The 13,847-nt window shown below is 56.8% G+C and overlaps 7 protein-coding genes across 7 annotated transcripts in view; 4 read left to right on the forward strand and 3 right to left on the reverse strand.

Moving 5' to 3' along the window:
- Window positions 1-1,137: 1,137 nt before the first annotated feature.
- On the forward strand, window positions 1,138-1,646 carry VDAG_04808 (uncharacterized protein; the record flags this gene model as incomplete). The annotated part of the gene is made up of 3 exons (XM_009654412.1): window positions 1,138-1,155; window positions 1,220-1,357; window positions 1,404-1,646. 3 exons carry the CDS (start codon window positions 1,138-1,140, stop codon window positions 1,644-1,646), a joined length of 399 nt encoding a protein of 132 aa, XP_009652707.1.
- A 675-nt stretch (window positions 1,647-2,321) lies between these two features.
- On the forward strand, window positions 2,322-3,293 carry VDAG_04809 (uncharacterized protein; the record flags this gene model as incomplete). The annotated part of the gene is made up of 2 exons (XM_009654413.1): window positions 2,322-2,530; window positions 2,615-3,293. The coding sequence occupies 2 exons, from the start codon at window positions 2,322-2,324 to the stop codon at window positions 3,291-3,293; spliced, it is 888 nt and encodes a 295-aa protein (XP_009652708.1).
- A 705-nt stretch (window positions 3,294-3,998) lies between these two features.
- Window positions 3,999-5,368, reverse strand: VDAG_04810 (NADPH dehydrogenase; the record flags this gene model as incomplete). Its single annotated transcript, XM_009654414.1, has 3 exons — window positions 3,999-4,052; window positions 4,111-4,458; window positions 4,523-5,368. The coding sequence occupies 3 exons, from the start codon at window positions 5,366-5,368 to the stop codon at window positions 3,999-4,001; spliced, it is 1,248 nt and encodes a 415-aa protein (XP_009652709.1).
- Window positions 5,369-7,097: 1,729 nt separating this feature from the next.
- VDAG_04811 (uncharacterized protein) lies at window positions 7,098-7,768 on the forward strand (the record flags this gene model as incomplete). The annotated part of the gene is made up of 2 exons (XM_009654415.1): window positions 7,098-7,149; window positions 7,230-7,768. 2 exons carry the CDS (start codon window positions 7,098-7,100, stop codon window positions 7,766-7,768), a joined length of 591 nt encoding a protein of 196 aa, XP_009652710.1.
- A 366-nt stretch (window positions 7,769-8,134) lies between these two features.
- VDAG_04812 (cytochrome c heme lyase) lies at window positions 8,135-9,468 on the reverse strand (the record flags this gene model as incomplete). The annotated part of the gene is made up of 3 exons (XM_009654416.1): window positions 8,135-8,399; window positions 8,461-9,137; window positions 9,433-9,468. 3 exons carry the CDS (start codon window positions 9,466-9,468, stop codon window positions 8,135-8,137), a joined length of 978 nt encoding a protein of 325 aa, XP_009652711.1.
- A 371-nt stretch (window positions 9,469-9,839) lies between these two features.
- Window positions 9,840-12,006, forward strand: VDAG_04813 (ABC1 family protein; the record flags this gene model as incomplete). Its single annotated transcript, XM_009654417.1, has 3 exons — window positions 9,840-10,394; window positions 10,445-11,908; window positions 11,962-12,006. The coding sequence occupies 3 exons, from the start codon at window positions 9,840-9,842 to the stop codon at window positions 12,004-12,006; spliced, it is 2,064 nt and encodes a 687-aa protein (XP_009652712.1).
- A 1,058-nt stretch (window positions 12,007-13,064) lies between these two features.
- VDAG_04814 (fungal specific transcription factor domain-containing protein) overlaps window positions 13,065-13,847 on the reverse strand; it is a gene marked incomplete at both ends in the record, with an annotated part of 2,694 nt that continues 1,911 nt past the window's right edge. Inside the window, one exon of the mRNA XM_009654418.1 lies at window positions 13,065-13,802. Within this exon, the coding sequence (XP_009652713.1) occupies window positions 13,065-13,802 (738 nt within the window). The remainder of the gene's footprint in view (window positions 13,803-13,847) is intronic.

Raw genomic sequence — 13,847 nt, forward strand, 5'->3', positions numbered from 1 at the left:
CTTTCTTCTGCCACTCGCACCTGCAAGAGCCGTGCGCATGTCTGTGTTTCTTGTCGTGCTTACGGGCGGTGTAGAGCGCCTTGTCGATTTCCAGCACGGCGTGGTCGAGAATGCGTCCGACTTCGAGCAACTCGTCTCGCGCCCGCCGAAACTCGACGCTTTCGATCGGACAGGTATATGGCTTCGAGCCGCCGGGTGCAGAGCGTATAGGGAAAATGTTGCCATCAAAGATAGGTAAGTCGCGCTAGGATGCGCCGCGTTCGTGCTCGCTGAAATGCACACTCCGTGGTACATGTTCCTGGATATGCATGTGGTAGATAACAGGTTTGCGGCACCTTCGGGGGCAATCGTAATGTCGAACAGTCCGGACGCAGCAACCGTGATGGCGGCAGCGGCTCTTGGATGGGATGTGGTGATTTGGCTTACAGACACACAGAATCGGAGCGGCGTATGGGTCAACTAGCAGGTTTCGCCCGTCACATATCACGGGCCGCGTGTCGCACTTTAGGGTGTGGGTGTAGACGCGGTAACACATTTTCGTCAGCGACGGTGTTGTGACCACGTTGTGGGTGCTTGGTCGAGATGGAAAAATATGCGAAATAAGCACTGTCACCGGCCGGAAGTAACAGACGGGCTGGGCTGATGTTCTTGGGACATTCTTTTGACTCAAACTTGCTTGATCTCGCCGTCTTTTTAGTCGGGTTTGGTGTCAGATGCCCCTGAACAGGGCTATTGTGTTGGCGGGCGTGGCTTTGACTCGAAAGTCAAATGCTGCCCAACAACACAAAGACACAGTCCAACATGCAAATCATCTTTGTATGGCGCCTTGCGAGTCGCTAACAAGACGTTGGCTAGCACAAGGACCTCAAAGGAAATGTCAGCAAACGCATTTTGGGTATGGCTCGTGCTGTCGCTTTCGTCCGTCGCTTTGTGCGCCGTCGACCAACTTTTCCTCAGTTAGAGTCGCGAGAGTGGCGAGGTGATTGGCGCATACTTCGAGAGGTCTGCTTATATTGTAAATTCCCAAGCCAGGAACCACCCTTCGTCCTCGAGAGGTCTTGCCAGTCGATCGCGGTAAGTGCAAGCTGCTTCGTGTGTCTCCATTCTGAATCGATGCCTGTCCCAGAGCATCCTACAATGTCTGCCGAGGAGAAAGTTGGTAGGTTCAGCCACTGACTTATATTGTAGGGGTAGCTAGCTTAACAACCCACGCAATCAGGTGCCATTGTCAGCCTCGAGTCTCCCGAGGAAGGAGGCGGCACTTGGAGTGTTAAGCAAGTCAAAACTGCCCACATCCTCCCTCCTGGAAGACAGTGAAAGCTGTATCGATCTCGACTGGGGCTATGGTCCGGTGAATGTACGTCGAGAGTGTGTTTTGCAAGATTCGTCTAACATATCCTAAGATCATTGGCTATGTCGACGCGTACACTTTGGAGACTGGAGTCATTATCAGCGTTCTCGGTATCAGCCTTGGTGACATTGTTGGAAACCTCAAAGATGGCGTTGTTTTGAACATCGAACTTTTCCTGGCTGTTGGCGCCATTAGGCTTTATCTGAAGAACGGGAACGAGATTTGGGTGGCGCTTAACATCAGGGTCAAGTTCAACGGATGGTACTACAGTCACTACAAGATTATCAGCTTCTAGAGTCCTACAGTGTCCCTGCATCACACCCAAGAAGGTTGTATCTGGGGCTAGGTTTTGACGCCGTTGATCTTTTAGATCAATGCTGTTGATTTTGATTTCAGTGTAGTGATCAAAGTTTTCATTTCCTCGCTTGCGGTTTCTTGAGCTGACATATTGTATGGGGATTGCTTGATTTCTGCTCTAGGGTGGTGATCATTTTTGGTGCTTCAGAAGAACTGCCAATTAATTGAAAGAGACTCACAGGTGGAGTCTGCCCGTTTCGCATTTTGGACGCTCTATCAAAATCTGCAAATGGAAGTCTCCTTCACTATCTTGTGTCTAAGCAAAACAGGATCTATTCTCGCCGTTGCCAGGCATCGAAGTTCGTTGCACACAAAAAGCGGCAGTGGGAACTTCAGATGTTGGTGGGCTTCCTTATCACCAGTTTAACAGATAAAAACGCTGCAATCAAGCTGGATTGCGAAGCGAGATGATCGAGAATAATTTACAGGCTACTGGCTCATTATTGTGTCAGCTTCGGATCACACGGCTCCTGTCTTGGCGTCGTCCCAATGCTCTCATTGTTAGCTTCCGAGCACGGATGAAACTGCTGGGATCTGTTTCCAATTCTTGCTTTCTAGATACTGTTCGGCTCTTTGGCTATTGTCACATTTCCCACAAACAGCATACTTGAACATGGCAGGTGCGCGTGTTGACCCTAAATGCGCAACAAGAGAGAAGGACTGGTTCGATCCGGACGCAGATTGTGATGCGGATGATTACGCTGAGAATATGGAGCGTGCTGAGGCCGCTGCACAAGCTTGCATGGAACGATTCCTCCAGCAACATCAAGAGCAATGCTCCTCTCACGCGGAGATTGCCAACGATGCCGTCCAGGAAGCCTTGTACGACAAGGCTCGAGACCAACAAGACTAGCTTACGCAGGAAGAGCGCAACAATCTGCTTGGCCGTAACGACGTGATCGGAAGAGCGCTCGCCCAGCCAGACTCTCTCACGACTGAGGATGTTCATGAACTGTTCTGCTGGCCACCGCCAGACGTGGTGCGAAACAACATCCAACGCGCCACGGCTGGAACACTCAGCACGCCTGTTGAGGTGTACGCCAAGGCCAAAGAGGCGATAGATCGTGGGCATTTTGAGACGTTCACAAGTGCCGCCGAAGTTCAGCTCCTTACCAACGGGTTTCACGAGAAGATCGACGGTTCATATCCAGCAAGATGTACGGCAGCTTTTCATTCTCCTGGATACGGGCACGCTGTCAATCTGATATCAAGAAGGCTCATCCCGGACCTCATCTTAGTTACCCAGGCTGCCGCCAGACGCCAGTTTCCGCCGAGGGTGTCGAGTCAACCTGTGGCAATAGCGACTCCAATCTCACAAGCTGATTTCCAAGGAGGGCCTTGGCCACTTGCATCGGCGGTGGAGTTGCGCTCTGCCATGCAGATATTCATCAACGACACCAATATCAGAGGCTACGATGCTGGGCTGCGGTGGTCTGCTTTGCCCGAGGCGGAAAAGGAGACCTATCGCACGCGATCTGAAGCGGTCCGACGCGAGGCCTGGGCCTGGTACGACACAGCGATAGCCGAGGTGTCAGAGCGTTGTTTAGAACAGAGTGAAGGGGTCTTCCACATGGTCCGCAGGTAGTTTAGAATATAGGTATGGGATAGGAATACATCTGAATTCTGGCCCTCCGCAGCTTCGGGGGGCCCTCCGCGGCCTATATATACGTTCTCTCATGACCCTTAGCCCCTGGCCAGCCCCCCTGGCTTGGCAGGCCCTGGGCGGTTCCGCAGGGTCCTGACACGAGGACCCAGATCGCTTCAACCCTCATCGCGTTGCACCACATCGTGTGCCACTTGAAGTGCATGTGTCTCAGACAGAGGGAGGGAAACAGCGGTATCAGGATGTCGCACGGGAACGGGACTTTGGCCGAAGATACGAGAAACAGGTGTACGGAATGCCTCAAATTATCACGGGCCTTGGATTATTCTGCGACAAGAGGAGTGTGGGAACGAGTTCTCAAGAGTTTCATGAGGCATTGCAGATATGGCGGGCCATGTCTGGGGAGCAAAGAGATAAGTACAACGAAGAGGCCAAGTCACTCAAGGCCACTGAGCAGGCTGCCCATCGCTAGGAAAGGACTCAAGGACATGAAGAGTCTGATAACATCTCATTAGACTGGAACAGACGATCACCTGGACGAACGGTATATTAAGAAAAGCACTTCAACATGTCTCCATAGACATGCGTCTCGCAACCAAAGCCAATGAAGTGCATCAGATCTAGGTCTAAGATACTGTAGAGAACAAAAACTACAACCTTTACCAAGCCTTACTCACCAGCCAAAGTCTACAAAGATGCCTTCGTAGGGTCGATATCGCCCATGGCCTTTGAGTACCACGACTACAAAAGCTGTCAGTCTCGTCCGAGAGGTTGTATTTCGGGGCAGTTGGGAACTCACAATCTCGATGCCCGCGCCGACGTTCTTCAGGCCAATCTTCTGGAGGAACCATGGCGATTCGATCTTCTTCGCGTACAACTTCGCCGAAGCATCGTCAATCTCCTTGTTGAACACAGTGTTCAACGGCAGCGACGGGTTTAGCACCGCCGGCCGGCCAACGCCGACGGCATCGCAACCGCCGTCGCGGACAGCGCTCTCCATGCCCTGCCGCGTGCGGAAGCCGCCAGTGACAACGAGCGGCACGTCGGGGAACTGATCGCGGATGGCGGCCGCAAAGTCGAGGAAGAAGGCCTCGCGGGCCTTGGTGCGCTCCGACTTGCCTTCGACAGCAATGGGGCCACGACTCATCTGCGACCTGTCAGCATGTCTGAACAGCGATTTGACGGACGCGCGTGGGGGGGTGGATGCTTACCGTTGGGTCCTCGTATGAGCCACCGCTGACCTCGATGAAATCGACGCCAGCCTGCGCGATGAGCTTGAGCTGCTCAACGCAGTCGCTGAGCTCCGCCTTGCTCTGGTGATCGACCGAGTTGAGCTTGATGCCGACGCAGAACTCCTTGGGCACCACGGCCCGGATGGCCTCGACGATCTCGACCGCGAACCGCGCCCTCTTGGCGGGCGAGCCGCCGTAGGCGTCTGTTCGCGTGTTGGTCTTGGCCGAGAGGAACTGCGCGACCAGATAGCCGTGGGCGCCGTGCACCTGCACACCCTGGAACCCGGCCTCGGCGGTGATGCGCGCCGTCTCGGCGAACCGCCTGATGACGTCCTTGATCTCGTCAACGGACATGGCCTTGGGCGTGCCAAAGGCGATGGCGCTCAGGGCGCGCGAGATGGGATCGTCGCCGAGACGCAGCGGGACGGCGCTCGGGGCCAGCGTCTTGGCGAAGAAGCTCCTGTCGCCGGCACCCGGGGGTGACTGGCGGCCCGGGTGGTTGATCTGGACAATGGTCGGGGTGCCGTGGGCGTTGCAGACGGCGGCCCACTCCTTGAAGCTGGCGAGAACGGTCGAGGCCTCGACGGCCGAGCTGACGGCCGTGTCGCGAGGCTGGCCGAGGTGGACCTCGTCGACCTGGACGTTGCCGGTCAGGACGAGGCCCCAGCCGCCAGCGGCCCAGGCCTTGTAGGGGCGAAGGAAGGACGGCGTGGGGAGGTGAGATTTAGTATCGGCTAGCTGCTCGGTCATGGCGGCCTTGACGAGGCGATTAGGCAGCGTGAGACCGCATTTGAGGGTCAGAGGCTTGCTGATTTGGAGATCCATGGTGTTATGATGCCTGGTCAGGGGTGCGATGGAATTCTGTTTCGCTCCCTGTTGGTGGGCTCCGATAGATGGTTTGTTGGTTCTGACAGTGTGTGAATTTGAGATGGATCAAGCATGAACACGTTCCCTGGGATGATGTGAGTTTTCACAGCCAGCCTCGCCGTCAAAAGGTTTGACGTTATTGGCACTCTGACTCGGACCTGAAGGCCTGATCTGATTACTGGATTGGGACACGCGTGTCAGTCTCGGCACATCTATCCTCCCGTTCGGGGAGCCCGAGTCCGTGGGACATGCTGTGCGGCATTTGTCATCAAGCCGATGGGCCGCTTGGATCCTGTCTTTGATATAGCGCTCTACTCATTCCGGGAAGCAATGGAATCCTCTGATCGTAGCCACAATGATGCCAGAGCGGCGGTCTCTAGTGTCTGAGTGGTTACAGAGTGGTTACACAAAGTGAGCAAATGCTGTGAAGTCTGTGAAGTCTGTCGCCCAGCAAATGACTGTTGCTCGTTCACCCAGCTGCAGCTTAAGGTGCTGACGGCAGGGCCAAGACGGGTGTCAACCCTGTCCAGGCCGGCCGGTATGTCTGACTCGGTTTCAGCTCTGGGTCAGCAGCACATGATTCGGGCAGCGCATGGTGCCTTTTTCTGTGGCCAGACACAAAGTCTTCGGGTTGAGCCGATCACAACGTTCTGCTCGTCAAGACCTCTAGAAATGTGTCCACTGGGCTGTCTGCCTTCAACCCTTCTTCACAAATAACTTGATGGCTGTGCCGAAGATTGAAAAAAGTGGTTCGCGAAGGCCTAATCGATGTCTACAAAGGTTGACAGATATTGAATTGACCGCTGTCCATGGGCTTAGCCGCTGTCCATGGGCTTAGCAGCAGTCAATCTTTGCCATGGGCCTCATGATGAATTCATGACGCGAAGAGTCAAGCGCCAAAGAAGACAGATTCCCGACGCCTACAGCGTCCACATTATCGCAGTATTAATATAGTGTCGTGTTATTCGCCTTGCCTCCCGCCGCCATTCGGAGCCCTCAGGCCATGGGATGACTTGATTGCACGGCATCACAGTATCCCAACAGTGAGCCACACAACAACATCAGACCGATCGATCATCGTGCTCATCGCTGGGAGATCATTTCGAGCGACATTTTCCCGTTCTCCCATTCTCAAGCAAGCCGAGGATCAAAAGGCCATGCAACCTCAAAAGAGGATGAGCCCCCTGAAACCTCAAGCCCCTGTTCCCGCCCAATTCTGAATCACACCCAAGCCGTCGCATGGCCCGGCCTTCAGACGGCATGCGTCTCCAAAGCCCGTGAACCTCCTCCGAACCAGCGTTCTGGAACACAATCAGTCAGAGATGACCTGCCATCTGGTCCCAATGCAGCCACCACGACCGCCAGACCGTCCATCGACGTGCTATTCCTCGGTGATGCATCCCGGTGACAGATCAGGAGCTGCGACGAGGCCCAGGGCACATCCTCCGCTGCGAGAGCTGGTTGATCGCGCCGGCATAAGAACCGATCATGGCCCTGACGATCTGCCATTCTCTCCATTCGCTACCACAGACTCAGTGAGCTCTTCCATTCTCTCTCCTTCAGGCAAGGAACATTCTTTTTTTCGGTATTCTTCTTCCTCCCGTCGTCGATCATTTCCACCTCTGTCGCTTTCGCCTCCAGTCTCTCGTTGCACGACGCTCTTGCTACCCCCATATATACCATCACCATGCAGTTCTCCATCGCCATCGTGGCCGCCAGCGCCAGCGTCGCTCTCGCAGGTCCGTCCCCCCTCCACGCCCAAGCGCCACGCACAGCAGCACCCCCAAAGCACGCACCGCACCGCTAACGCCCAAGACAGCCCCCTCCTGGAGCCTCTTCCGCCGCCAGGCCAACGCCTGCTTCATCACCGGCACGACAGCCCTGCCCGCCATCGTCGAGGAGGACGTCGCCGGGTTCCAGGACCTCGTGACGTGCGACGCCGGCACCACGACGATCCAGGGCATCCCCGACGTGCAGGCCGGCAACGTCAAGTTCTCGTCCGTCAACTTTGCCGACGCCGCCGCGGGCGGCGTGTCGCCGCTGCAGTTCGCGCTCGACACGTTCGCGACGACGGAGCCGCTCGCCGACAATGACCTCAACACGTTCACGAACCAGCTCGTCGTGTACCTCGCCACCGAGGCCGGCATCCGGTCCAACGGCGGCGATGTCGGCCAGATTAAGATTCCCAAGTTCTTCCTCGAGATGCAGGTGTCGCGCATCCGCGTCGCGCAGGGCGACACGCCGGCTGAGGCGGGCCTGCAGGTCGATCACCTGCGCGACAAGGTGCTGACGAACGGCGCGGCCGAGGACCAGGCGCTCAAGGACCAGGTGACGCAGCTCGCGGCGCAGACGGCGTGAGGCGTTGCTGCTGCTGCTGCTGCTGTTGCTGCTGTTTCTACTGCACGAGTAATGGGAGGGCGCGGCTGTAGAATCTTGGGAAAATGGGTCATTTCTGGCGTTGGGTACATGAGTACATTAGATACATGACGGCCACGTGAGCCTGTTGGTACAATGGAAAAGAATATCAGAAAAAAAAAATCGGTAATAAGACAAGCACCAAGAGGGTGTGAAAGGAGAAAGAGTGACATGATGCGTCGGACCACTGTAACCACCTCATCTTTACATTACTGCGCCGGGAACTCCTGAACCCAACTGGTTCTTCTCAAGAACAACAAACGCCGGAGTGGAGAGCAAAAGCTCGCAAACGCCCGAAACGCCGACTCATCACTGCTGGCGCTCCTTCTCCAGACGGGCGGCTTCGCGCACCTCGGCTCCAGTGGCACGCCACCAGACATCGGTGCCCCAGCGGATCATGCGCTCGGCGGCGGCTAGCGGGGTGACGGCGGGTCGGACGTCGAGGTAGAAGACTGGGTCACCAGAGGGCTCAGGCTCGCCGGAGTAGTAGTCGATGATGTAGCGAATCTCCTCCGTCTCGTTGCCAATCTTGCGCGTGACATACCAGTCGTGTCGGTCAAAGGGGGGCTCGGTGCTGTTGTTCATCGTCAGTATTCCTTTTTTACTCAAGCTCACGGGCACGAGGCAAGACTCACGCAAACTTGGACGGGTAGATCCAGCCGAGTACCTGCATCATGGTGGCCTTGGGTGTCATGTCCTTGGGCCTGCCCTGGAAGCGCGTCAGGGTGGGCGGGATCTCCTTGCCGGTGCGCTCGGCCTCGATCATGTCGGGGGCGTTCTCCTCGCCACGGCTGCACATCCTGAAGCCCTTGTAGAGGCCCTGTGAGAAGCGATCTTCCCAGCCGACAATCTCGGCCCAGGCGCCCTCGTTGAGGAAGTTGTGGCAGGCCACCATGGACTCGACAGCTGTGATGTCCGTGTCGGTGTAGCCCTTGCGCAAGAGGGCGTTGTACATCTGCTGCGGCGAGGGATACTCCCAGTTGCCGTCGCCCGAGCCGCGGGGGATGGTCGAGGGTTCGCGAGAGGTCGGGAGGCTGATGGCCTGGTTGCTGGCGGGGGCCTGGGAGATGTCCTTGAACATGTAGTTCAGGGGGTTGATCTGGGAGAGGAAAGACTTGGGCTGTGTCTCAGCGGCGGCGGCAGCGGCAGCAGCATGCTGCGTGTGATCCACAGGACACGACGATGGCGGTGGTGCGGCAGCGCGCTGGGTGTGGTCGATGGGACAGGAGGCGGGTGCTGCGGCGGCAGGCTTGGGTTTCGGGAGCGTAGGGTTCAGAGCATCGACGGTCTTTTGGTGCATGGGGCATCCAGGCTGGGAGTTTACACGTCAATACCGTCGGTGTGACGAAGAGGAAGTCATGGAAAGACATACTGGTGGTGTCCTGGCGCTGAGATCTGAAGGGTGGTTGTGAGGTATGGCAGCAACGGCGGGAGCCTGCGCATCAGCCCAGAACCAGCCCATGTTGAGTTTGTTGATGAGTCTTGATTAGAATAATATCCCTGGTTTTCCGGGGTGTATAACGTTGTCGTGGAAGATGTACGTTGAATGCGAGTATCGTAGGGTCTAGGGGCGAAAGGAGACAGTGATATCACCAAGAAATGTCGACAGCCAAAATTTCCAGGCCCATGGTCAGCAAGAGCATCGTGGATCCACCTGCCCCGTCGCGTTCTGCCTTCCGCCCGATAAGATTTCGCCATCGCCCCGCCGCGGTACGTACCTCCGCAATGTCCAACCCGATTCATTTTCATTGCCTTCTCTTCGCGGCCCGTAGAATGCACATGTTTCTCCGAACCTTACCCGACCAATCAGTTGACGTCACCAAGATGGCTCTCCAGATGCGTCGCGCCGCGGCAGGGGCTGCGGGACGAAAGCTCCTTCCCATCATGACATGACGCGACAGACGCCCTCCAAGGGCACAATTGACTCAACTATATCGATTTTCGACCTTCAGACGGCATCATGAGAGAGCGATAGTATTGCTTTTCTTCTTGCCATCCACAACACTCATCCCCCATGAGCGCGCCCTTCGTGCTGGGCCGCTTCTGTGCGCGCCCAGCCTTCCGACAGGCTATCCGACCCCTCGATCGTGGATGCTTCCGCTGCTGGGCCTCCTCCTTCACCCAGACGACACGGCGGCTGCCGCGACAGACGAGGACCGCTCGCTTTGCGAGGATAGCGCTGCGAGCTGGAGGCACCGGTGCCCTCGGTACAGCAGCATTCTTCGAGCTTTCTCAAAAGGACAATGAAGGCACAGACCAGACTGGCGAGGGGCGGATGCTCGAGGCCAGCAGGGCCGAGATCAAGAAGAAGTTGGATGACAATGACGTTGGCTTCTCGAGGTTATGGCACTCGCTTCTCATCGGCTTGGACACGTATGTTGTCGAACCAGTCATGACGGGCATTCGCTTCTTGCATCTCGTCATCATTTTTGTACCTGTCATCGTGACAGTGCCAGTCATCTGGTTCGGCGCTCGCCAGCCCAGCCGCGACAACGAGCGGAGCGGAACATTATGGTGGTATGGCTTCCTCGTGCAGGCCATGGAGTGGGCTGGTCCGGCCTTCATCAAGGTGAGAAGTGCTCATGCTCCTGTGTCGCAGCACGTCTGACGCGCCTCCAGCTCGGCCAATGGGCCGCTTCTCGATCAGACATCTTCCCGACGGAGATGTGTGAAATCATGTCAAAACTCCACTCCAACGCCCCCGCCCATTCCCTCCACGCAACAAAACGCATCGTCTCCCATGCCTTTGGCGGCAAGTCCTTTGAGGACATCTTTGACGACTTTGACGAGGAGCCTCTCGGCGTCGGCGCCATTGCGCAGGTGTACAAGGCCAAGCTCAAGCCAGGACTGGCGGTACCGAGCGATGGCGATCTGCCGCGAGAGCCCAGCCTCCTGCGCCACAAGGTGGTGAGGAATGTCGAGACGGCGCTCAAGAGCTCCCCGAAGCGCGTACCGTCATCCTATGTCGCCGTCAAGGTGGTGCACCCCAACGTCGAGCGCACCGTGCGTCGCGATCTGCGCATCATGTACTTCTTCGCCTCGGCCATCAACATCATCCCCACCATGGAATGGCTGTCGTTGCCCGATGAAGTCGCGCAATTTGGCGAGATGATGAAACTGCAGCTTGACCTGCGCATCGAAGCCGCCAACCTCGCCATCTTCCGCAAAAACTTTAAAGATAGGAGTACGGCCTGGTTCCCGTACCCATACACCGAGTTCACCACGCGCAGTGTGCTTGTCGAAGAGTTTGCCCAAGGCATCCCGCTCGCCGACTTTATGGAGAACGGTGGCGGTGTCTTCCAGCAAGATATCGCCGAGGAGGGGCTGGACGCCTTCCTCCGTATGCTGCTTATTGACAACTTTATCCATGCCGACCTGCACCCCGGCAACATCATGGTTCGCTTCTACCAGTCAGAAAAGCCCAGTCTCATGAGCTCTCATGAGAAGCACCCCGACGAAGGCGACGACGTGACGGAGCAAGTCCTGGCCCGCCTCCGCCCCTACCGCCACCGCAAAGACCCCGCAGCATGGGAAGCTGAGCTTAAGAAGATTGAGCACGAAGGGTTCCACCCGCAACTCATTTTCATCGATACAGGTCTCGTCACCGAGCTCAACGCCACGAACCGCACCAACTTTCTCGACCTCTTCCGGGCCGTCGCCGAATTTGATGGCTACAAAGCTGGCAATCTCATGTGCGAGCGCTGCCGCCAGCCCGACGACGTCCTCGACCAGGAGATCTTCGCGCTCAAGATGCAGCACCTCGTCCTCGGCGTCAAGAGCAGGACCCTCGCCCTCGGCAACATCAAGATTGGCGACATCCTGCAGCAGGTCCTCGGCATGGTGCGCGGCCACCACGTGCGCATGGAGGGCGACTTTGTCAACGTCGTCATCAGCATCCTGCTCCTCGAGGGCATCGGCCGCAGCCTGAACCCGGACATGGACCTCCTGAGCAGCTCGCTGCCCATCCTGCGCCAGCTGAGCGCGCAGTCGGGCGCCGAGATGGCCAAGCATGGCGACTTTTCCATGCTCTTTGTGTGGATGGGCCTGGAGACGCGCAAGTTCCTCCAGGCGAGTATTGAGGATGTGCGTCTGCTGCTGGTCCTTCTTGTTTGTTTCTCTGCTGACATCTTGAACAGGTGGAACGCTTGGTTAAATATGATCTCCTTGCGCCGAATGTATAGATGTATAGATGTAAAGATATTGCCGTCTCATACGGATCTGTTTCCGACATGGTCTGGCATGGTCAAGGTCTACCAAGATCTTGAATAGATGCCTCTCGTGTCTTTTCGCTTTGCGTTTTATGGTTGTTAGGCCTCCCACCAACGGGAGGGTCGAGGAACAGTCATCGATGGTGGCAGTCCATGGATGATGCCCCGTCATGTGGAATAGTGCACCAAGTGAGACGCTGTTGGCCTGCCCGGACATTGAGTTGCACTTCTGAGCCCATTCGAAATACTGGGCTGTCTTGACTGAAGCTCTTTTGCCAGGTACGCTGACCAGGAGCCTTCCTGGTCACGCGGCGGGATTTTCATCGTCAACGACTTTCATGTGGCTGAACAGAACACACTTTGGCCTTTTCGTCCGTCTTCTTTCACATTGACATTCTGGAACAGCTCATTCTGCCAAACATTGCGGCCACCACTATCCTACCGCTTTTCACTTGTTTGGCAACTCCATCACTATGGGACATCCCGGATACCCAGTCAATCCCGACTCTGGTAGAGTCCGTGAATAAATTCGACCCCGCGAGAACCGATGTTTCCCTAGGCTCTCCGTGCGGTCAACCAAGAGGTCAACGAACATTCGCTGTAGTGCCGGACATCGGGTCGTGGACACTCTGGTTAGGCCTCCATTGGCATACCATACACCAGCACCTGGCTCGAAAGTCTCTCGAGGCAGCCTCTGAGTGTTGGAGGAACAGTGCAGGCGTTCAAATATCTCCTGGTCTTACTTTTTGTTGGAATTCTTACTTTCGATTGGGAAAAAACAGTGTCTTCAATGGTAGCTCGTCTGTTTGGCATTTCGGGCACTTTGTTCGATGTTCTGGTGTCAAAAGCACATGCATAAATTGGATAGAGCATTGGCCAAACCTGACCAACAGGTCACCAGTTGGCTCTCGAACTGTTCATACGGGTACAATACGTGTGTGTCAATTTGTGCAGAATATAACCAAAGACTGTTCGTAGGCTGCCTTGCACACCTGGTCCCATGCCAAGCGTTACCATGTGCCCTCTTGAGCTCACAGATTATCCATCTCCATGAGCGTGGCGGATTCCAGCCACTGCCCCCAATTCATGCTCGCCTCGCCATTCATGTCCATGTCAGCTCCTCCAAGCTGGTCAAAGTCTGCCATATCCCAGGACCCAGGGGTCAGGTCTAAGCCCAATGAGCCACTCCTTGACCAGTCCACCGGCAGCCCCATCTCATCGAGTTGGTCGTGAGACGCCCCCGCAATTTCATGCGGTTGCGTATACTCGTCGCTGGGAAACCACTCACTGAATGGCGTCACACCATATTCGCTATCGTGTCTCGCAGGCGAAGCAAACTGCATCGCCCCTGCGTCATCTCGCTTGATGGAAGCAAGATCACCATGGCCACCCTGCAGCGGCCCGGACACAAGATCCCGCCAGTGTCTCGCGAACAACTCCAAGCCGTCCCCGCCCTTGAACGGCCCAGGGCTGACGGGCACCGGGACGTGCTCCTCCTGCCTCTGCAGCGCCTCGGCGGCAGCCGGGTCGGCGCGCAGCCGCCAGAGCTCAGCATCGCGATGGCGCCGCGCGCGCCGCATGAGGCGCCGCAGCGGGATCCACACGCGCGCGCTCTTGTCGCCCTTGGGCTGCGGCGGGATCAGCCAGCGGCTGTGCAGGGCGACCCAGGCGCGCTCGACGACGGCGGACCACGGGCGGCGCGACGCCTCGATGAGGAGGAAGACAATGGCGTGCCAGTGCGTGTACGTCTCGACGATCCAGCGCCACGGCTGGCTCGCCGGGTCGGCGCTGAGGACGTGGTTGAACTCGGCGAC

Source organism: Verticillium dahliae, genomic scaffold (genome assembly GCF_000150675.1).
Source record: "Verticillium dahliae VdLs.17 supercont1.8 genomic scaffold, whole genome shotgun sequence".
Classification (NCBI taxonomy): domain Eukaryota; kingdom Fungi; phylum Ascomycota; class Sordariomycetes; order Glomerellales; family Plectosphaerellaceae; genus Verticillium; species Verticillium dahliae.